At 56.4% G+C, this 22592-nt stretch overlaps 1 protein-coding gene across 2 annotated transcripts in view; it reads left to right on the forward strand.

Moving 5' to 3' along the window:
- Positions 1-312: 312 nt before the first annotated feature.
- The window catches only part of ITPK1 (inositol-tetrakisphosphate 1-kinase), a 165570-nt gene continuing 143290 nt past the window's right edge, over positions 313-22592 (forward strand). For both annotated transcript variants that reach the window (XM_081830026.1, XM_081830028.1), the window contains exons 1-2: positions 313-444; positions 835-1065. In XM_081830026.1, coding sequence (XP_081686152.1) covers positions 971-1065 — 95 coding nt within the window. In that variant the 5' untranslated portion in view covers positions 313-444; positions 835-970. The remainder of the gene's footprint in view (positions 445-834; positions 1066-22592) is intronic.

Raw genomic sequence — 22592 nt, forward strand, 5'->3', positions numbered from 1 at the left:
TGCTTCTCCCTCTCCCACTCCCCCTGCTTGTGTTCTGTCTCTCTCTGTCAAATAAATAAATAAAATCTTTAAAAAAAAAAAAAGAAACTCCCAGAGGACAGGCAGAAAACGCCCACAGCATGACTCCTCTTGCCCCTTTAAAAAGCAACAACCCCTTGGCAATGGCCACCCTACACCCAGTCCCGCGCCCTCCGTCCCGGAGCTCATCCGCCTGAGCCCCGACGCAAACAAACCGCAAAACAGCCAGGCCGGGAGGGCGCGGCGCCTTTAAGAGGCGGCGAGCGACGCTGCCCCCTAGCGGCCGGCGCTGCGGCGCTTCCTCCGCCCCGGCGGGGTCCAGCGGGCCGGCCGGCCGGGTCAGCGCGGCGGCGGCGGCGGCGGCGGCGGGGCCGGGTTCGGCGGGTGCGCGCGGGGACGAGAACGAGGAGGCGGTGGCGGCGGCGGGTGAGGAAGGCGGGCCGGGGCGGGGTGGGGGGACTTGGGCGGCCGCGTGCGCCCCGCCGGGGTCCGAGCGCGCAGGGAAGAGCACGCGCCCTGCTCGCGGCGGCGGACCGCGCCGCCCGGGGCTCGGAGTCTGGGCCCGCGGGCGCGGGCGGTAGGGCGAGGAGGAGGAGCCTCGAGGGGCGCGGGGGGTGGCGGGTGGGGGGCCGGGCCTGCGCCGCCGCGGCCGCCGGGGGGCGTGCGGCTAGGCCCCTGGGCTCCTGGGCCCGCTGCGGCCCCGGCCCGGCGCTGGCGATCTGGCGCGCCGGCGAGCCCCGCGGGCGGCGGGGGCACGCCGCGCTGAGCGCCGCTCCCTCCGCCCGGGCGCCCGCCCCGGCCCGCCCCTCCCGGCAGGACTGCGCGCCCAGAGCCCCGTTCCGCGTCCCCGCCGCCGGAGGAGGTGCCCGCACGCTCGCGGCGCGCGCCGGGCCGCCACACTCGGCCTGTGGGCGATTTCCTCCGGACCCGAGCTCCCCGCCCGAGGAGGAAGATGCAGACCTTTCTGAAAGGGAAGAGAGTTGGCTACTGGCTGAGCGAGAAGAAAATCAAAAAGCTGAATTTCCAGGCCTTCGCCGAGCTGTGCAGGTAAGGAGGGACGGGGCCCCGGCGCCCGGGGACCCCCCCCCAGCCCCGGCCCGAGCCGGGTGCAACCTCAGCGGCTGCTTTGGGAGGCTGGAGCGTTCGGGAAGGAGCGGTGCGCGGGGACCTTGAGCTCGAGCGGCCAGGTGGTGTGGTGGCCGCCGGCTGTGTTCGAGGGGAGCGGCGGCCGGGATGGGCGGTGTGGCATGGACTGGGGCTCTCAGGTGCACTGTGACCCCCGGTGGGGAAGCCCCCAGCTGCCCAGAGCGCGTTGGGGGCGCTGCTAAAGGTGGCAGAGGGACCTGGGAAGTCGGGGAGTCCACGCTGTCTGCCTCTGGCTGGAGGTTACTTCTGGACTGGAGTGTTTTTCTGCCTTCGTTCCCTTCGTGGAGAAGGGCGCCGCTGTTTGTATGTTTGCGGACCACCTACTGTATGCCCCGCGTGTGCAGCCCTTGAAGCTGTCATCGCATGTCACCGGGTTAAGCCTGTGTGCGGCGAGTAGCAATACTTGGCATGTATGCGGTGATTTGCTGTCTCATTAGAGCCTCGCACCAGCCTCGAGAATTGACCCGGGTGGTGATTCTGGGCCACGTGTCTGAGAAGGGGGAGCGATCTGCAGAGAGGTGGGGTCCCCCCTCCCCCCCACCTGGGGTCCCACCGTTAGGGAGTGGCTGGTGCAGAGGAGGTGGGATAAATATATGTGGTGTAGAATGGCTTTCTTCTGACGCCCCCACTCCCAGTACCACCCCCCCATGCTGATGCTCAATGGAGGAGCTTCATGGTGTTTTAATAAGATCACATTCCTAGTCTGTTACGGAAGCATCCAGTCTTGGGTTAGGTATACCTCACTTTGCTGTACAACTGTGGCTTTACCTCTGGGAAGCTGTTAGGTGAATCCTGTTCTTACGGAAAGCCTGAGAGAATCTGGCTCCCCAAGCCTTTTGCAAAGTCTAGGTGGAATCCTTTTGTTTTGCAGTGTCTCCTCTTGGTAGATTTGATTCTTGAAAATGTGTTCTACTTGCACTTTTGTCCCTGTTGGGTCCCCAGACATGTTGCAGAATTGAACAGCTGGGTTTCCTTATCTCCTGGTGCAGAGCAAGTGGTGGGTCTGAGCTGGTCACCTGCCGGCCTGTGGCCTCTCTGTGCCCCTCGTGCCTATCCCGAGGGCCTGTTGCTCCTTTGCCCTGGGCAGACCCTCCAGGGGCTGTTCTCTCTGCAGCCAGAGGGGCACACCTTATATGAAACAGCTCCTGGCTCTGCATCCTTTGGCCTGGGGATGGAGTGTGGCTGCCATTTCTCAGGCTGGCTTCCTCAGGAGAAAGCAGGCTTTTTTTTTCATGGTCGGTAGGGCATGCCAAGCAGCCTGGGAATTCAGAAGGAGATCGGGAAATCAGGAGGAACTCACAGCTAGAACTTTGAAAATGGGTCCGAGGACTTCAGAACCTTAAAAAAGGATGCTTGAACGTGGCACTGCAGATAGACACACACACTTACGGAAAAAGTGCCCTAGACACAGGAGACATGTGGAGAAGCCCCTTTCACGTATCTTTGAAGTCCCATGCTGGTGTGAGGTCCCCGAGCTCCTCCTGCAGTCATATGAGTCCTGGGAAATCCCAGTTAATACCTTGCACCCTTCTCTACTAAGGTCTGTCTGTATTTGTGTCATCCCCTGTCTGCAGCTAAAGCATGCTTGTCATCTGGCTGGTATGTTTTGCTCGTTAATTAGGAGCCTCTTGCAAAACAGTTCCAGCCCAGACTCGGGGCTGGGTCCTGCTGCTGGACTTGCAGATTGCCTCTCCCTCCACATGGACTCCCCCTGCCTTTAAGTGGGGCTGGAGGGGCGTTCATGGCAAGCCCTGAAGTCAGCCATTCTGGGGGAAATCAGGCATGGAGGGTTAATTTCTCGGAAAAGGTTGTTGCCCTCAGTCTAGATACCTACTTCTGGCCAGAACATTGGCCTCAAAGAGAAGACAGAAAGCATCTGGGCCATTCTAGAACCTCAGGAAGCCCCGCTTGTGTTTTCATTAGAGAAGCTCTAGATATTTTGTTGCTTAAGCTTAAGGAAAAGAAAACACCAAGAAAGAGTTTTTCTTCTTTTATTACTTTCAGGGCAGCGCCCTCTGGTGGCCTCATTTCTAGACTGGGTGCAGAAAGCTCCCTTGACAGGATGGCCAGGGCCCTTTGCTGTTCTTGTGTTTGGTACGAATGTTGGTGTGATTTTTAGTGGCCCAAGAGGTGACATTGTCCTGTTTTCGACGTTCACAATCTGGGGATGTAACGCTCCTGTTTTGTTGGATGATTGATTGCCCGTGACTTTCTCTGATGAGAAAGTCCAGAAATGTTTGAAAATGATATGAAGCTCTGCTCTGAATGTTTAGGGCAGTGTCAGCGCTAGAAAGGATGGCCTGAATGGACCAGATGAGTTGTTTAGTTGAATGTCAGGCCTTGTAAAAATCTTAGAACAGGAAGGGATGTTGGGGATCATGTCATCCAGCTCCTTTGTTGTGCGGATGGGGAGACAGGCATGAGAGGGGCAGGTTCCATACCTCTGTTCCTTTTGTTGAACTTACAGAACAGGCCCAACCTGGTGACCCGGAGACCCCCACAGAAAGCCCTTTCTACCTGGGCACCCTCTTACCTTCACAGGGGTCCAGCTGCTGCCCTGTTGTCCTGGGGACATTTTTCTTTTTTTTAGTTTTTCTTCCTTAATTTGAGATAGGGCAAGAGCAAGCAAGAGAGAGAGAGAGAGAGAGCATGAGCACGAGTGGCGGGGAGGGGCAGAGGGAGAGGCAGAGGGAGAAGCAGGCTCTCCACTTAGCAGGGAGCCCTACGCGGGGCTCGATCCCAGGACCCTGGGATCATGACCTGAGCCGAAGGCAGACGCTCAACCAGCTGAGCCACCCAGGTGCCCCCGGAGACACTTTTCCTTGCAAAGCTGAGTCGTGCCCTTAGCAAGTGTGTAATGCCTTGTTCTGCCAGGGGGCATTGCACGTTTTTCGTGGCGGTAGGGGGTTGGCACGTGGGCCTGCCAGGCTATATGTCTGGTAGGCATGAGGTCCCACCCTTCACACCCCTGGGGCATCTTGATAGGACGGCCTTCTCTGACTGGTCAACAGATGGGCCTTTGACTCAGCTTGTTTTAGTGGCACCATTTGATCCTGTTGTCCCCCTCGGTGAGGGGGGGACAGGGATGCGGATGAGGCTCTGGTTGTGTTCTCTTTTTCTCCACCATCCTCCCTGCCTTTCTGCTAGTACTGGGGCAGCCTCGCAGTTCCCTCACGCCCTCTCCTTGTGCCTTTTTCAAGATGCCCAGGAGGGACTTCCCAGGGGAAGCAAAGAAAGCAAGCTGGTGGCTGGAAATGTTGGGGAGGTTTTAAATTTTTAATTTTTTAAGTTCTCCACAGTGTCTTGTGTGGAAATGCTGGCTGCCCCCCCCCCCGTTCCCTCTGTTAGTGTTTGCCGTCTTCCTTCTCCATTTCTTCGGCCTTTCACCTTTTTCTGTGCTGCAGCTGAACCTGTGCTGGGGGAGGTGGTGGAAAGTCATGGGGCTTCCTGAAGCATCTCGGTGGAAGATATGGGTGGCTCTCTGTCCGTCTTTACTGTTATGTTAGCTGCCTTTGTCATGCGGTCCTTTCGGGCACCTCGTCTCACTTCATGCCTCCAGCAGTCCAGGGACAGAGGGCTGGGGACACTGAGGCTTGGGGCGTGGGAGGAAGAGACCCTCACAGCCCATCAGCTTTCCCGGGCCCAGTCCCGAGGCCTCTTCACTGGAGGACATGGCTTCCTTGTTAAGTCTCTTCTCTGCCCAGGTTAGGCTGGGCCTTCCTAGAGCCTCCAAAAGCAGAAGAACGTCTGTGAGGTTCTCGTCCTAGAGAACCTTGCAGGCCAGCAGGACTGACGAGGCCTGCAGGAAATGTGTTTATGGAGCAATCTCAGACCACGATCTTGTCGTGGACTTTCCCACCAGTTCCCTCAGATGGAACTGGGCCCGGAGTCCTGAGCCTCAGGTTTACTGAACACCTTCTGGAGGCTTGGCCTGAGAGGCAAGCCAGTCCAGGGCAGCAGGGTGGAGGCCCTGCCCACGTGGAGCTGGGAGTGTGGCGTTCACAGTGACCCGGCCTGGGAAGCCTGCCGGGGGGAGGGGGGGGGCTTGGGTACCATCAGCCCTCCCCTCTCCTCATCCTACATTCCTTCCTTTAAAAGGGGGTGTCTAGAAGGTCCCTTTCTGCCGGGATGGCTTAGCATTCTGGGCTGGGAATTCCTACGGGAGATTCTTAGGGAGAGGAAGGAGCCTCTTTTCCAGGATGAAGTGATGCTGGTCTGTGGGTTGGTATTGCTCTCTGTCTTAATGTCTGGGTGAGCCCCATTTTGGGGGTGTAGGGGTGGGAGAGGGACTGACTGTGTGTCCTTTGCCCCAGTGTCCCCGAGACTGTCCCTAACTCAGCCTTGCAAAGAAACGCTTCTCCCTGCCTCCAGGGGAGAAAGCTGGACTTCCAGCGGGAGAAGCAGTCCATCTGCACAGTGCCGTCTGTTGGTCCCCAGCCTGGCTCCACAACAGACCACCTATGGGACCCTGGGCCCTCTGTGCCTCAGTTTCCCTTAGGCAAAGTGAGGATGTTTGCCATTGACAAGCTCGGGGTTGAGTGCACGAGCGGAGTCAGGACGCTGGGCGTGTGCGCTCCTGCGCCTCTGTCCACGGTGCTTGCCCCGGCTGGCGCTCCGGTGGCCGGCGGGCCCTGAGTGGGAGCCCACGGGTGCCTCCCCACTCCAGGATCTTTGGCATTTGTAGATCCGGTGTTCTCGGTCTGGGCCGTTTGTGAGGGACCCCGAGGTCCACGATGGGTGCTGCTCGGCCACCCTGCCGGGTGTGGGCTTTGTGGGGACGTCAGACCCAGCCAAGGCGCAGGGATGGTCCTGCTCTTTCGTACCAGCCCCGGGAGGCCTAGCCTGTTTGACACATGAGAACTTGAGAAAATCATCTGTTAACACACGATGGGCCTTCCGTTTCTTTTTTAAAGTTTGCAGATTCAAGAGGAGTTTGTGCTGGGTTTCCCGAAAATGCTGAGTCTTCAGGAGCAATTGTGTTATGATTATTATTAACTTCTATTGTTTCCTTTATCTTTGTGAATGCTTACTACATGCAGACGTTAAAAAAATAGCAGAGGACTGCAAGTACGCACTAAAAAGTCCGTTTCCTTCTTTTTTTTTTATAAAGATTTTATTTATTTATTTGACAGAGAGACACAGCGAGAGAGGGAACACAAGCGGGGGGAGTGGGAGAGGGAGAAGCAGGCTTCCCACGGAGCGGGGAGCCCGATGCGGGTTCGATCCCAGGACCCTGGGATCATGACTCAAGCCAAAGGCAGATGCTTAACGACTGAGCCACCCAGGCGCCCCAGTCTGTTTCCTTGCTCCCGAGTTCCCGTCCCCCAGGGGCCACGGCCCCCGGCAGCCTCTCTCTGCGGGTGTGCTGTGCAGACGGGCACACGCGTGTTCTGGCCGCGGCTCATTTCGCGGAACCCCGCGTCTTAGAGAAATAGCACATCTCTGCCTTATCGGGAGGCAGATCCCTGTCACTTGCCTCATTTCTTTACTGGCTCAGTGGTCCCGCTCTCCTCATGACAGAAGCATTTCTCCCCTGTTGGTTGGCCTCTGCTGCCCGGTGTAGACAGCGGGACAACGAGTGCCCTGCCCCATGGCCTGGGAGTCGTGGCTCGATGAGGGAGTGCTGGGTCAAAGGGCACCAGAGGTTTACTTTTTCTGGGGAGCTCTGAAGCCGCTTGCAAAGAGATGGCGCTACTCACAAGTGACAGCGAAGGGGAGGGCCTGTGACCCGCACCCTCCCCAGCGCAGCCCCATGGCGGACGGTTTTGACCTTGGCCACACGCATGGGTGGGATGGGACTGTAGATTTGCATTTCTCTTTGGATGGTGAGATTGATTCACGTTGTGGGGCTGACTGCATCAGGCAGGGACTGGTGTAGAGCTGGGCTCTCCTGGGCGCCGGGCTGGCACCTCCATTCCTAACCATCAGGCCGTCCTGCCTCCGCTGACCGTGTCTCCCGTGTGGGTTGGCAGGCTTGGGGCGTTCGGCAAAGGCTTAAGTGAAGGGCCTCACGAGTGCAAGTCCTGAACAGTCGCAAGTAAATAGGGTTTCTGTTCCCACTCGTATTGTGAATTCAGCTGGTAAGCTAGCTTTTTCAAGGAATGTTCTGGTACCTCCTTTTTATTTTATTTTTTTTAAAGAGAGAGCACAAGTAGGCAGAGCGGCAGGCAGAGGGAGAGGGAGAAGCAGGCTCCCTGCAGAGCAGGGAGCCCGATGCGGGGCTTGATCCCAGGACCCTGGGATCATGACATGAGCCGAAGGCTGATGCTTAACCTACTGAGCCACCCAGGTGCCCCTGGTACCTCCTTTTTATTTTTATTTTTTTAAAGATTTTTTATTTATTTATTTGACAGAGAGAGACACAGAGAAAGAGGGAACACAAGCAGGGGGAGTGGGAGAAGGAGAAGCAGGCTTCCCACCGAGCAAGGAGCCCTATGCGGGGCTTGATCCCAGGACCCTGGGATCATGACCTGAGCCGAAGGCAGACGCTTAACGACTGAGCCACCCAGGTGCCCCGGTACCTCCTTTTTAAAAAGTAAGATTCGTCATCACTCAGGAGCTGCACACCTGCCCCTTCCCCTTCCTGCATGCATCAGGCGTCCCCCAGCCTTCCCCCCTCCACCGGCCCTCAGGAAGCTGGCCTGGGCATGTGCGGCCTTGCTTGGGGGAGAATGTGGGATGGACTCCCATCAGGGAGACCCAGGCCTGGTGGCGGAGCGGGGGGGTGTGGCTTCTCCAAGGTCACACAGCGAGATGTGGCGGGGGGCTCGCTTGCTCCAAGACCAGTTGCTCCAAGACCAGTGTGCCCCCCCCCTTCCTCCAGAGGTACCACCAGGGTGCCTCTTGGAGCAGCCAGGCCATTCCCCGTTCGCCCGCTGCTTTGTCTTGCCTGCTGCAAGCCTCCCTCAGAGAGCGGCTGCCCTGTGGCCCGCACTTCCCCAGCTGGGCCTCACGGGCTGGTTTCTGTAGGCCCGTCATGGGGCCAGGCTGGGGATTGTGACAGCTTCCCGGGACTGTTCCCTCCCCCTCCCCTGCTTTTAGGGCTCAGAGGGTGGATCTGTCACTGCCTGTGGGGATTTGAGAATCACTCCTATGAGGAAGTCCCTGGCCCACCCTGGGTGGCCAGAAACTATCCCACCCTGTGGGTCAGCCCCCTGGCAGAGCCTGCTGCTAAGCCATCGAATGCCCCTGGAGGTGGACTCAGGACACACAGTCAGGTGGAGGTCCCTCCCAGACAGCTTCTGAGAGGTGCCTGTGATTTCCCTCTCTCTCAGAATCTTCAGCCCCCTAGCAGGTGTGTTCTCTCTCTCTGGACTTGAGCTCATTGCTCATTGTCTTTGAGAGCCGTTTTACAGAGGTGGGAGGTGGAGACCTGCAGTTGTGTTCACTGCTGAAACCAGGGCCTCCGACAGCATGCGTAGTAGGAGCCCAAAAGAGTATCTCTTAGTGGAGGGAGGAACTGACTGGTGGGTTTTGGAAGCTTTTTCCACATCCCTGTGGCTCAGCCAAAAGCTGCTGGTGGCTCTGGAGTGCTCTGGGCCCGGAAGGAAACCGTGGGGTGGGGAGAGATGGGGGGGGGTCAAGTCCAGGCCAGGGAGGGGCCCCTGGGCTTCATCCCTTCATTCTTTTTTCCACTTAGCATATCCTGAGCAGGCACCCCGCCGGCCCGTGCTGCAGGCCGGTCCCTGTCCTCAGGCACCCACATGCCTGCTGGGGTTCAGTTAGCACACAGACGCACTTAAATGCCGCACGGTGTGGTTAGTGCCGGGAAGCCTGTGAACAGGGGAGAGCTGTGGTAGGGTGGCTGCAGCCACTTGAGCACCATGTGGTCAGAGGGGGCCTCTCTGCGGAGGTGACATTTAACCAAAGAGGCTGAGAGCCGTTTCTTCTGGGAGCCGAATGAGCTACAGGGTGGGCGTTGTCTGCTGCTGAGAAGCCACATGCCCTGGCCTGCCTCTTTTGTAGCCCTGGGTTCCGTGTGGACTGTGAGCAGCTGTTTAGGGAGGGGCCGGCTGGTTTCCACTTTAGACAGGTGGTCAAAGAAGGCAGTAGAGTGTCCTTGGTATCTTTGTTCGCTGGCAGTGTGATGGGGGGCCAGGTGGGTGGCTGGGTCTCGCACCTGAGGCTCAGCCATGCTCTGGGGGCCCTGGGGGCCGGGGACTGGAGGCTACATGCTCCCTTCTGGTCTGGCCCAGTCTAGCCTTTGTGTTCAGGAAGGAGCCCTTGTGAGCCTTGTGGGTGGGGGAGGGTGGGGATCCTACAGCCCTGGTGGGTAGGCCCTAGGCCAGCTGACCTTTGCCCTTTCCCAAATCTCAGGTGAGGCCTCCAGGTGGGGTCTAGGGGTGGAGGAGGGAAGCCACCCCAGCTTGCTCTTTTTAACAGACCTTTACCTTCCTCCAGGCCAGTGTTTGCAAACTGTCCTTTCCCAAAGTATGTTACTAGGGCCTCACCCCAGAACTGTCAGGCATCTTTAATGCCGAGTTTAACAGGCGAGAAGTGGTCCTTGGGGGTCGGGGCCTCTCCAGGAGGGCATCTGGATGTAAAGGTTCCCAGGCCAGTCTGTCCTGGGAGCTCAGGTTGCTCAGGTTGGGCAATCCTCTCCTCTTTTCTTGCCTCTGGCTATGGCTTGCAGTGGCTTACAGGTGGGTCCTGAGGCTGGACAGGAACTCGTTTTTGCACAGGAGACAGTCCTGGGGATATCACATCCTGGGGATGTCACACGGGTCGTCAGCCAGGGCTGGGAATGGGGGCGGCGGCTTAGCCCGCGAGGCTCCACTTTGCAATTTCCTCCGCACACCTGTTGGCTTCGCGTCAGAGGTCTTGGAGCCTGAGCCATGAAGCTGGGACTTGGGGCTCGTCCATGCGGCCCTCCATGCTTCTGGAAGGCTGTGGTGATGGTCCCCCACCCCCATCCCCAAATCGGTGGCTCATGTCAGAGCGGAGGGAGAACCTACCATGGGTCAGGAAATCTGCCCTCCCAGGTGGGAGGCGTGTCTCCGTGTGCCAGATGGGAACGCTGAGGCCCGGGGAGAGGCAACACGACCTGCCTGGTCACCCAGCTGCGAGTGGCAGAGCTGGGAGTCACCCTGGCGGCTAGTTGACTCCTGAAACCATGCTGTGTCTACCCTGCCTGGTGGCCTTCGCCTCCATCTTGAACGTAGCATCCGGGGACGGTTGGCTTGATAACCATTTCAGAAGCGAATCAGGGTGTTCTTTTCTGAGCATTCTCTGTGGACGGTTACTGGGCCCAGAGGGTTGGTTGGCGGCGGGGAGGGCAGTGAACTTGGAGTGCAAGACTTGCCCAACTAGCTGTAGGTGACTGGACAAGTGTCCCGGAGCCTCCGCGCCTCTGTCAGGTGGGCCTGATACAGCCTCCTCGGGCTAGTGAGCATGGCAGGTGCATCAGGAATGATGGATTCCCCCTTCTCCCCAGGAGGCCACCGCCCCGGCCCTCCTGCCTGTCCAAGCTGGGGCCTGCGGCCTCTGACGTATTCCGGTGGGAGCCCCCAGCCTGGGGCCGACAGGTAGCCTCCCTGCCTCCCTTCCTGATCCTCTTCTGGTGTGGGGGTTCTGCAGCGTCAGTGACGAGGACATGCCGCCTTCCTCCCCGCTCACTGCTTCTGGAGAGGGCCCGGGGGTGGGGGTAGGTGGGTGCAGAGGGTTTGGCTTTCATTTCTGCCTTCCACCCTATTTCCATCTGGCAGCGGAGGGCTGGGGTGTGGAGGTGAGGAAACATCTGGGCCCTGCCGTGGGCTGCTCATGCCGGTTCCTGGGCTGCCTTACCCCCCCACCCCCGCCGGAATGTCTGGGGTGGGCTCAGCCATCTTCTTTTAGAAAAGCACCCCGGGCGCCTGGGTGGCTCAGTTGGTTGGGCGACTGCCTTCGGCTTGGGTCGTGATCCTGGAGTCCCGGGATCGAGTCCCGCATCGGGCTCCCTGCTCGGCGAGGAGCCTGCTTCTCCCTCTGACCCTCTCCCCTCTCATGTACTCTCTCTCATTCTCACTCTCTCAAATGAATAAATAAATCTTTAAAAAAAAAAAAAGAAAAAAGAAAAGCACCCCATTCATTGCTTCAAGCAGCCACAGGACATGTATTTATTGAGTGCTTCCTGCAGGCTGGCCAGTCTTGGGTTGTAGGGACCCATAGAGCCGTGAGCCCTGCAGAGTCCCCTCTGTCCCCAGGGACAGCCCCAGCCCTTCTAGGGAACGTTTGCTGGGCTGTGCCCCTAAGAGGGGAGGGTGATACAGGGAGTACAGGTTGTGCGGGGTTCTCTTCTGTCCTCCCAGAGCTGTGAGGGACCCTTGGAGAGGAGAGAAGGAGTATGTTGGCATGTGGGAGGTGGTGTGTGTGAGTCCCAGGTACCCATCCTGGAAGGACTGGCTCCTGCCCTCTTTAGGATCCTGGGTGTTTTTGTGAGGAATATTCAGTGCTGTGGGACTGTTGGTTTCCTCTCTGGTCTCTTATTTTTTATTTAAATTTATTTTAAATTTTATTTATTTATTTTTTAAAGTACTCTCTACCCCAACGTGGAGCTTGAACTCACAACCCTGAGATCAAGAGTCTTAACGCTCTACCGCCTGAGCCAGCCAGGCGCCCCCGCCCCCCCCCATTGGTTTCCCTTCGGATGGAATTTCCCCTTTCACCTCACCCATCTTTTTTTTTTTTTTAAGATTTTATTTATTCATTTGACACAGAGAGAGCATGAGTAGGGGGGAGGCAGGCAGAAGGAGAGGGAGAAGCAGGCTTCTCGCTGAGCAGGGAGCCCAACGTGGGGCTCCATCCCAGGACCCTGGGATCATGACCTGAGCCGAAGGCTGATGCTTAACGACTGAGCCTCCCAGGCGCCCCTGCACCTCACCCATCTTACAGATGGGCAAATGAAGGCCCAGAAAGAAGATGTAGCCCCACATTGTAGAGCTAATAGAGGGGCAGCTTGGATTTGAACCTGGCCTCGCTGACACTAAAGTTTATTTTCTTTAATATTTTCTTCTGAAAAGATTTTATTTTATTCTTCAGTCTTTTTCTAAAGATTTGTTGCGGGGTCCTTGAAAAGAAAGGGAGGTCTGACCATTCCCTCAGAGGGCCTGTTCCTGCCTCTCTGTGAGCAGGTGTGGGCAGGGCGTTGGGGCCCCGGGCGGGAAGGAGTTGTGCTTCCTGAGGAATCTGCCCCCCAGGCCCCTCGGCCTGCACCTTGACTGAGGCGCAGCCAAACTGGGGCGCTGTGCTGAGGGAGGTTCGGGTGCCTGGTTCCTCACTGCGCGGGGGAGGAAGGTCCAGGCTGGAGCCGCTGGGCCTCGCGGAGGCCCGTCCATAAACCGGGAAGTGCCCGTGCAGGGAGGAGGGTGCTTCCGCCCGGCTGCCCCTGGGTTTTGAGGGGCGCTGTTGGGTCCTCCAGAGGTGCACACCGGCCTCTGCCCGAGATCTTCAGTGATGGGGAGCCGCTCAGCCCCGAAGTACCAGCTGCTCTGTTAAGGCTCTCAGTACATATACCGACACAGAGGCTCAAAGGAGGGGCCTGGGAGCCTTCCCGGGGTTCCTAGCTGGTCGCTCCCCGGGGTAGGATTTGAACAGCCCTCTGCATGAAGCCAGGTGTTTGTTGTTGCTTTCGGCAAACGATCCAGAAGATGGGAGGATGGCTTTCCTTTTTGGTTGATGCCGTTTTCCAGCGGCTCGTCCTCAGAGCCCTGGGTTATCAGCTTTTCTCCTTTTCCCTTTCAGTTTTGTTCGGAAGGCCCGCTTGCCCAGCGCCCGGAGACTTAGTGCTGACTCAGTTGATAGCCGCCCAGCTGGGGAGGCTGGCCGTGCTTCTGGGTGACGTCCAGGGACAACGTGTGTTTTGGTTGGTGGTGGGATTTGAACCCTGGTTTGGCCTCTTACTGGATGAGCGGCCCCAGGTGTGTTTCGGCCCCACTCTGGGCCTCGATTTCCTCCTTGTTAAGGGTCGGCCTCATGCCTGTGCACGGGAGGTGCTCAGCATGCAGACTTCCCCCTCCTTTCTCCGGGCCAGAGACCATCTTTGAAGGAAAAGGGGGCTGTCCCTCACTCCCCTCACCTGTAATCAGACCCGTCGTGTCTACCTACAGGGGACAGCAGAGTAAAGGTCCTCTGGTGAGGTACAGAGGTTCAGCTTCTTTTTTTTTTTTTTTAAAGATTTTATTTATTTATTTGACAGAGAGAGCGAGAGAGCACAAGCAGGGAGAACAGTAGAGGGAGAGGGAGAAGCAGGCTCCCCGCCAAGCAGGGAGCCCGATGCGGGGCTCAATCCCAGGACCCTGAGATCATGACCGGAGCCGAAGGCGGACGCTTAACCATCTGAGCCACCCAGGCACCCCCAGAGGTTCAGCATCTTGAAGGAGTAATTTTCCAGAATCTTTGAGCTACAAGGGGTCTTTGCAGATGAGGATTTACATTACAGCTCAGAGTGCCGGCCTGGCAGGTTGGTGCACGTGGCCGTGTGGCTGGCTGGGCTCGGGCCTCAGCTCCAGAGCCCACACATGCCCCCCCTTCCTCAGCCCGCCTTTGGCCTCCAGGGAGCCATGTGCGAGGGTGAGTTCAGGGCCATCTGGGCCAGCCACCCCTGTGGTCTTTCCCATCTTTCCTCTAGCCTTGCTGGGAGTGCTGAAGGACCAGCTCTTTGGATTTCAGAAGCTCTCCTGGGAAGGGTAGGGGCGTGGATAGGCCTCTCCTTCCCAGAGGCAGCCATATGGGACGTAGGCAGTTCTGTGGGTGCCTCTGTACCAGCAGCGGATGGGGAACTCCCCTGAGAGTGAGACCTGTGCCTGCAAATCTGTCCCCGTTGCTGGAGGGTACCCTGGCAGTTGTGTCATCTCGTCCTCTCTCTCTCTCTCTCAATCACAGTTGACAGTGTCAGGATGAAGTTAATGATCTGAGCAGAATGTCGATTGTATGGCTGATTCCTACAAGTCACAGGGATGTTATCGGTTCCTCCAGAAACCTCAGTGCCGACCGGGATCAGTAATGACGGGGCTCTGTAAGTGGAATCTCCATGCAGAGTTCTGGCTTCAGGGGCTCTGATGATGTCCCAGGACCTGGCCTCTCTCATGCTGGCTCCATTCCCAGGCCGTGTGGCTCCAGGTGAGACCTCACACTGACCTTTATCCCGAGCCAGGCAGTGTGCCAGTTCCTCGCGTGCTCTCTCATGTGATCTGCGCTGCAAGCCCTCACAGGCTGTGGGCTTGTAGTACCCCTGTCTCCTGTCAGGGGAAATGGGGGCACAGAGGGGTTGGGCACCTTGCCAAGGTCACACAGCTAGCAGGTGGTAGAGCTGGGATTCAGACCTGGGTACGTTGGCTCCAGGGCCTCCCTCCAGCTCAGGTGCAGGTCCCAAGGGACCGAGGATTAGTTCTGATTGGCCCTGATTGGTGAGCCTGAGCCAGTCCGTTGCTGGGGCCAGGGAGGGCTCCTTTCCCTACCACACGGTCTGGGTGTGGGCAGGGCGGACCCTGCACAGGAAGTTGGGGACTGCTCTCTGAACAGACTGTGATGGCCGTTGGGCAGTCGGGGGAGTGGGCAAGGGCACTCCCTGGTTCTGGGTTCCCGGGCCTGCTGGGGTGAGGATGGGGGCTGCTTTCTGTCAGCCTGAGGGTCCACACACGGTCTCCTGGGCCAGGGCACTGCTCCTGAGAGGGGAGTGAAGAGCACCCCCACAAGTCAGAGCCGAAGGCTGGGCCCCTGGCTCCGTCTTTCTCTTCAGCTAAACCCACGGCCAGCTGGACACGGATAGATTCTGAGGGCCCTGGACCCAGGGGTCTGACGCTGGGCGTCCTGGAGAAAGGGCTTATGTAATTCTGCCTTGAGGGATGGCGCTTGATGGGGCCTTGGGGAAAGGCTGCCGGGAGCCCAGAGTGAAGGCTGATGTCCTCCCTGCCCTGCTATGCTGTGCAGAATGTTGGCGTTGGACAGTGTTTTGGGGTGAAACAGTCCCATGTTACGTAAACTATTACCGATGGCCTTGTCTTGTGCGCGAGGAAATGTTTAGAAGGTGTCTTTCCTTTCCAGGCCAGGAGCCTGGAGAATATCGCAGCTGTGAACTCTCTGATTGGGGTTGTGGAGGTGGAGGGGAGCTCAGTCCGTCCTGCGGTGGGGAGCGTGGGTGCAGGGCACTGAGCTGACGTCCTGGCCCTTCTGCTCCTGGGGACCCACCGGTACGAGTTCCACCTGGAAGGGGGAGGAAGTGAATGGTGAGTGCCGGCACCCAGGCTTGCACACCTCAGGGCCCCAGTCCTGAGGGCCCCTGGCAAAAGGGGTAGGCTGGAGGCTGGGAGAAAGGCTCAGGGTGATGGGGCCCAGTTAGGGCTTGAGGTCCCTCATGGTTCTTTTCTGGAACCAGGGAGGAAGTGGGGACTGTTGAGAAGCCAGGGGCTGCCCAGCCCAGAGCTGTTGCCCTGTTCCAGAATTCTCAGAGGCCAGTGGTTCTTTTTAGTGGCTTGGCCTCCCGAGCCGAATAGATAGAGGTAGTACTGGGGGAAAGCGGTGGGAGGGAGGGTGGTCCTGGGCACTCCGCTTTGCTGTGCCTGCCGTGGACAGCAAGCAGGGCTGGCCTGATCTTCGCCAGCACCCCGGGAGCTTCTTGGGATTGTGCGGGGGTGGCTGGAACCTGGGTCAGGGAGCTGAGGTCTGGTTCTGCTATTTAGTTGTGGGCCCTTCATTGGACTCCTATGTGAGGGCCCCTCTCTCAGAGCCCTGGGAAATGAATTTGTGACCCCCTGCTTTCGCTTCAGCTGGGGAGACTGCCGTTTGGACCTGAGCTGTCATGCTGGACAGCGGAGAACCGCAGGGAAGTTCTTCGGGTCTGTTACGGGAGGCCTCGAGGAGGGGTCATTTCAGTTTATCAGCTGATAAAAACAGAGCCCTTGAAACCAAGTTCAAGAAGTTTGCTGACTTGTCGGCTTGAAATGGCAGAATTTCTCTTGGGTAGATTCATATCTGACCTGTGAACACTAAAGAAGCCTTTCCTTAAAACCTGGCATACGTGATCAAAAGTGAAATCCTAGTTATTCTCCTTACTTTTGACCCTGATCCCTGGAGGCAGCCACGTTCTGGCCTCCTCCTGGGCGTGTGCTGGGTCTGACACGCCAGTGTGTACGCACACACGTGCACATGCGTGCAGACACGCATGTGCACACAGGCGCGTGCACACACCCGGCCCTCCACTTCTGTTTCCACACCAGCGATGGCCCATTACTTAGGCTTCTCCTACCTGTAACTTTGTTTTTCATTTGCTGCAGCGCAGAGCTGAGTCTGTCCCCGCACTGCACCTGCTCTGCCGCAGGGCCCCTCAGCAGCCTCTCTTTGGGGTTCTGGGCTTGCGCCCAGGGCTTGCAGTTTACCATCTTCCTTATCTTAGGCGGCTCGGGCTGCTGTAACAAATGCTGCAGACCTGGTAGCCTGAACACCAGGCGTTTATTCCTCATGGTTCCGGAGGCTGGCAGTCCAGTTCTGGGGAGAGCTTTCTTCCTAGTTATCGGCGCCTGCCTTCTCCCTGTCTCTGCACATGGAGGGGAGAAACGCAGAGTGCCCTCATCTAAGGGCACTCACCCCATTGTGAGGCTCTGCCCTTCTAGGCTCCTCTAAGCCCAGTCTCCTCCTGATACCATCACATTAGGGGTTGGGGCTGCCATACGAATTTTGGGGGGGGCACAGATATTTTGTCCGTAGCATCTCTCTTGCTGGGGGTTGTACGATACCAGCTGCCATCTGTCTGAGGCCGGGAGGGGCCTCAGCCTGGTTTGGCCCCTCTACCTCCTACCCCTCCTATATGTGGCCCCAGTGTGGGTGCTGCTTGGGGAGGGAGGTGATGGGTGTGCTGTCACTAGCTGGCTTCTGAACCCAGTCCCCGCGCCCGGGGCATGACTGACTTTGGGCAGGTGAGGGGTCTCCCTTTCCTCATCTGTAAAATGGGAACATCGACACGCAATTGTGGGGCAGATCGGGGGATCAGAGAGAGAATGGCTGAATTGGTGGTGGTAGTTTCTAGCACATAGTGGGGGATCCGACTGTAATTTATCCTCTTCCCCAAATCATCTTTTTTTTTTTTTTTAATTTCTTCTGTCTCAAGATGAATTTTAGAGAGCTGAGTGTCGTTTCTGATCTCAAAACTGGTCAAAGGAAGGGGCTGCTGGTGTGATCCCTTAAATTGGAAGGACAGATCTTCGTTGATAGTCCCCAACCTTGCACTCTTCCCTGCCTTCTGGCCAGCTGGGGTGGGGGGCTGGGGCCCTTGAGGGCGGCTGAGGGTCCTCTCCACAGCTTCCTCAGCTGCCTCCTGTGGTTTCCAGCAGAGTCCACCCACCTTCCCAGCCCCACACGCTTCTGGGAGGGCCTCCCATCAGCCAGTATCTCCTTCATGCGGAGTCCCAGCTGAAGGAAGTGAAAGGATGTATGTCATCCTTTCCCCTGAAATTTATTGTGCTCTGTGAAGACAATTTAACATTATGAGAACAAAATTTGAAGAGACAAATGGTCCCTCCAGCCCCCCATCCTATGTCTTTCCCGCTTTGTGTTTTTTTTTTTATAAAGATTTTATTTATTTATTTGCCAGAGAGAGACACAGCGAGAGAGGGAACACAAGCAGGGAGAGTGGGAGAGGGAGAAGCAGGCTTCCCGCCGAGCAGGGAGCCTGATGCGGGGCTCGATCCCAGGACCCTGGGATCATGACCTGAGCCGAAGGCAGATGCCTAATGACCGAGCCACCCAGGCGCCCCCCGCTTTGTGTTTTGTATGTAACAGTCACGGACTTGGAATCATTGTGTACGTGTTGTTGTGTTTCTGCATTCTGCACATAGCACTGTAGTGAAAACAGATTCTTTGTTTCTACACAGACTTCAAGAATGATCTTCCTAAAATGTACTTTCTAGGAGCTTTTATTATGAAAATTTCCAACATATACAAAAGAAAGAATAAAGAAATGAACACCCCTCTCCATCTCAGTACTAAGTTTTAACCATTATTGACTGATGGCTAATCTTGCTTTTTATTTCCCCCATATTATTTCGAGGCAACCTCCAGACATATGATTTCACTTGTAAATATTTGAGCATAGCCTTTAAAACATAAACCTAGTGCTGTTATCACAACTGAAAATAAAGTATGACAGAGCATGATTGTTTTTAATCAGGATGGAATAGTTCTTTCTGTTGGACATCCGTGTGGTAATACAGTGAGCTGTAATCTTGTTATCAAATATTTAGATTATTTCCACTTTCCTTGTTGGTGTAGATAATGCTACCTTGGATATCTTTGTGAATATATTTTTTAAAAGATTTATTTATTTTAGAGAGAGAGAGTGCGTGAGCAAGCAGTGGGGAGGGGCAGAGGGAGACGGAGAGGGAGAGAGAATCCCAGGCAGGCTCTGTGCTAGGTGCGTAGCCTGATGCTGGGCTCAATCTCATGACCCTGAAATCACAACCTGAGCCAAAACCAAGAGTCGGTCACTTACCAGACTGAGCCACCCAGGCACCCCCATCTTTGTGAATATAAATGTCTTCCTTCCTTTTCCGATCCATTATGTGTAAGGGGGAGTTGGATCAGTTACCGTTGAGTCACAAACCATCCGAAGGTAGTGGCTTTGAGTAATACCCATTGGTTTGGCTCATCCGTGGGTGGGCAGGCAGTTCAGGTTAGGCTCCCTTGTGGGTCTGATGGCCGTGCCATCAGCTGCGGGTCGGTCAGGGTCTCCGCTTCTGGGGAGTGGCCCGTGGTCGCCCAGGGCAGTGGGGATGACCGTGCCACGTGTGTTCTTCCTCCTGCACACTGCCTCGCCATGTTCTGGTCCAGGAGGCAGGGTTCCAAGACATAGTGGGCACGTCCCAGGCCTCTGGAGGCCGGATCTTTCTACCACATTTGTTGGCCAAAACAAGGCACAGAGCCAGCCCAGACTCAAGGAGTGAAAATGAACTTCGGGCGCCTGGGTGGCTCAGTTGGTTAAGCGACTGCCTTCGGCTCAGGTCATGATCCTGGAGTCGCAGGATTGAGTCCTGCATCAGGCTCCCTGCTCGGCAGGGAGTCTGCTTCTCCCTCTGACCCTCCTCCCTCTCATGCTCTCTGTCTCTCATTCTCTCTCTCTCAAATAAATAAATAAAATCTTTAAAAAAAAAAAAGAAAATGAACTTCACCTCTTTTTTTTTTTTTAAGTAATAAATGGAGGGGTGCCTGGGTGGCTCAGATGGTTAAGCATCTGCCTTCGGCTCAGGTCATGATCTCCAGGTCCTGGGATTGAGCCCCATGTCGGGCTCCCTGCTCAGTGGGGAGTCTGCTTCTCCCTCTCCCTCTGCCTCTGCTTGTGTTCTCTCTCTCTTTCTCTCTCAAATAAATGAATAAATAAGTACATCTTAAAAAAGGTAATAAATGGAACTTATTGAAGGAAATACAGAGTCCTTCACCTAAATCACCTGTTTCTGGAGGACAGGGCTGCTTCTCCTTTCTTGGAGGTCACTGATACCTTTGAGATTCAGATGAAAGCTGTAGAACCTATTCCTAGGAAAATACCCGTAACGATACATGCCACAATATAAAGAATGCTGCAGATTTTCTGAAGTAAAGGTTCTAGGGATCTCAGATAAAATTTTCTTGTTTGATGCTTGTGGTATAGATTTTCGGGAAAGACAATATACAAGCCTTCTTCAGAACGGGATTTCTTACAAGGTAATCCACTAAAGAATTCTGTGGTCACGTAAGTTTGGGGAGCAATGCATCCTGTGAGATTCAAAACACATTTTATCTTTGTTTACCTTGGCGGGGTGCGTTTGATCTATTAGCATCTCAGAGAAGACTTTTTTTTTTTTAAGATTTTATTTATTTGATAGAGAGAGACAGGGAGAGCAGGAACACAAGCAGGGGGAGTGGGAGAGGGAGGAGCAGGCTTCCCGCGGAGCAGGGAGCCCATCGTGGGGCTCGATCCCAGAACCCCGGGATTGTGACCCGAGCCGAAGGCAGATGCTTAACGACTGAGCCACCCAGGCCTCAGTAAATGTGACCTCTTGATTGGAGCAGTAAGGTCATTGCGAAGGGCACCGACACGGAGCAGGGTCAAGAATTGGGAACATTTCTGCACATAAGAGTGTGTGGTCTGGCCCTGTGCGCCCGCCAGGCACCCCACAGACCACTCCTTCTTTGGTCCCCGCCAGGGCTCAGAGGGTGCTGTGCTGGGCATGGAGAGGGTGGAAAAGCTAAGGTCCACCTCGGGAGACCCCAGGGTGCTCATTCCTGCGTGGACTCCCTAAGGGATGAATGCCCATCCATTGTTCAGAAAGCATTTCTGAGTACCCCGCTCTGTGCCCAGCTCCAGCTAGATGCTCTCTGGCCTGGTCCTCCAGGAACTTGGTGTCCACTTAAGGAGAGGAGGCTCACGTGGGTGACTGATGGGGGCGGAGCAGGGTGGGGGGAGCCGGCAGGTGTGATCGCAGTGTATGGGGTGGTGAGTTTTGGTCCCCGTTTGTAGCCTGGTGTTACCTCTGTGGCAACCCCCCCCACTAAACTTCATTTTCTTTAGCTGGAAAAAGAGAAAGAACAGAGGAGCCCCCAGATCCTAGACTGTTCCAACTGGGAGAGGCCTTGGGGTGTTCAGTGGGGAAACTAGCATGAATCTGGGCATCACTCCCTCCTGAGCTGGTGGGTGTATAGCACTTCTCAGTTGCTTCCAGGCCCAGTTTTCTGTTGTTGGTCTGCCTCTGTGTGTTTCCACCGGGACACCTCCTGCGTCCCCCCCAGTAGAGAGTGTGTTCACAGACATCTGTTAACATCCCTCCATGCCATGCCAGCCCTCGTGAGGGACCTGTGGTGGCCAGGATGGACACGTCCTTGCAGCTTTAGTCTTTGGGGAGAAAAGGGGTGGGGAGGGCCTGTGACAAACATGTCAGCCGGTAAGTTAAAGGGGGTAATTTTAGCAGGGCTGTGAAGAGCATGGGTGACTGTCCTCAGGGTGGTCATGGAAGGCCTTTTCGAAGTAGGCACTTGGGGCTGTGGCCTGACTGGTTACAAAGCAGGTATCTGAAAGTCTGGGCCAGAGCCTCTCAGGTAGGGGGGGAACAGCAAGTGCAAAGGCCCTGGGGTGCTTTTGAGCAAGGGCTTTGGTGTGTTTGTGGAACAGCAGGGAGGAGGGCGCAGCTGGAGATGTGAGGGAGGGAGCAATAGAGAGGCAGGCAGGGGCCAGACTCTTCAGAGCTTTTCCAGGCCATGGTGTGTAAAGTTTTACGTGACGGGGGAGGGCAAAGGCTCCCATCAAATGATTGCACAAAACCGTCAATGAACATGGATGATCCTTTACAGAGCTTTGGGCTGTGTTCACTAGCGATGGGATAGATGGCCAGAGTTACATGCTCAGGTGCACAGGCTGTCTGTATGAAGATGTTAAATGTCAAATGCAAAGCAGCGCTCCCCTTGTCCCTGGGGCTGTGCTCAGCCCTCAGATCAGTGACAGCCAGGCTGTCTCCCTTCTAGCTGCTGGCCAGGGTGCCCAGGCTGGTCATGGAAGGACGGGCCTTGCTCTTGTCACCATCCAGCTCTGTGGTTTGGGGCCAGTTACTGAGATTCTCCGTGCCTCAGTTTCTACATCTGTAGGATACACACGCATCTAACCTTCACAGTTGGTGTGTCTGTTGAAATAATGAGTGTAAAGCCCTGTAGTTCGCTGCCTGCCACGTGTATTTATTTATAAATACTGGAAACAGCCCGCTGTAGCTCCTTGTGAAACAGTGGGCGGGTGGTATTATCGTTGTAGTGGTAGTGTTACTCAGGGGGTCCTGTGGGTCTAGGTCCTAGAACACAGACACCCCCACGCCCTGGGAGCTCAGCTGGGTGGGCAGCACGGGCATAGGGAAGCCTTGAAGCTTTGCTCAAGGAATGGTGGAGGGGGCAGCTTTGTGTGTCTGGAAAGACTGAGGAGGGCTTCACGTGGGGGGTGAACCCCCCTCCCCCAGCGTCTTTGAGGGTCAGGAGGAGCTCCCTGGGCAGACGTGCGTGGGTTTAAAGTTCAGGTAGTGAGCCGGTGCATGCGAAGGTGTGACACTGTGAGGCCGGGGGTCCTCAAACAGGGACTGTGGGCATGTCAGGCTGGGAGGCACATGGGGGCTGAGGGGGCCCCTGGAAGCCTGGTCTGAGAGCATCTAGAAAGCAGCAAGATGGGGTGTCAAGGAAGGAGCATCTGCTGATTGTCCCTGTGACTGTGGCAGGTCTTGTCCACTCTGCGAGGGGCAGGCGTGGACTGCACCCACGCCGAGTAGTTAGGAGCCTGGAGCCCAGACATGGCCCCCTGGCTTGGAACCCGGCTGCCCCACTGGGAGGTCACTGCAGTCTGTAGGCCTCAGTGGGGGATGATGACAGGTCCCACGTCACTCGGCTGCTTCCGGGGGACAGGAGGTCCGTGAATAGCACTTAGCACAAGGCAAGCACTTGATAAAATGGTGGCTTTT

This window comes from Leptonychotes weddellii, chromosome 9 (assembly GCF_054177405.1).
Source record: "Leptonychotes weddellii isolate Sample4059 chromosome 9, ASM5417740v2, whole genome shotgun sequence".
Lineage (NCBI taxonomy): Eukaryota > Metazoa > Chordata > Mammalia > Carnivora > Phocidae > Leptonychotes > Leptonychotes weddellii.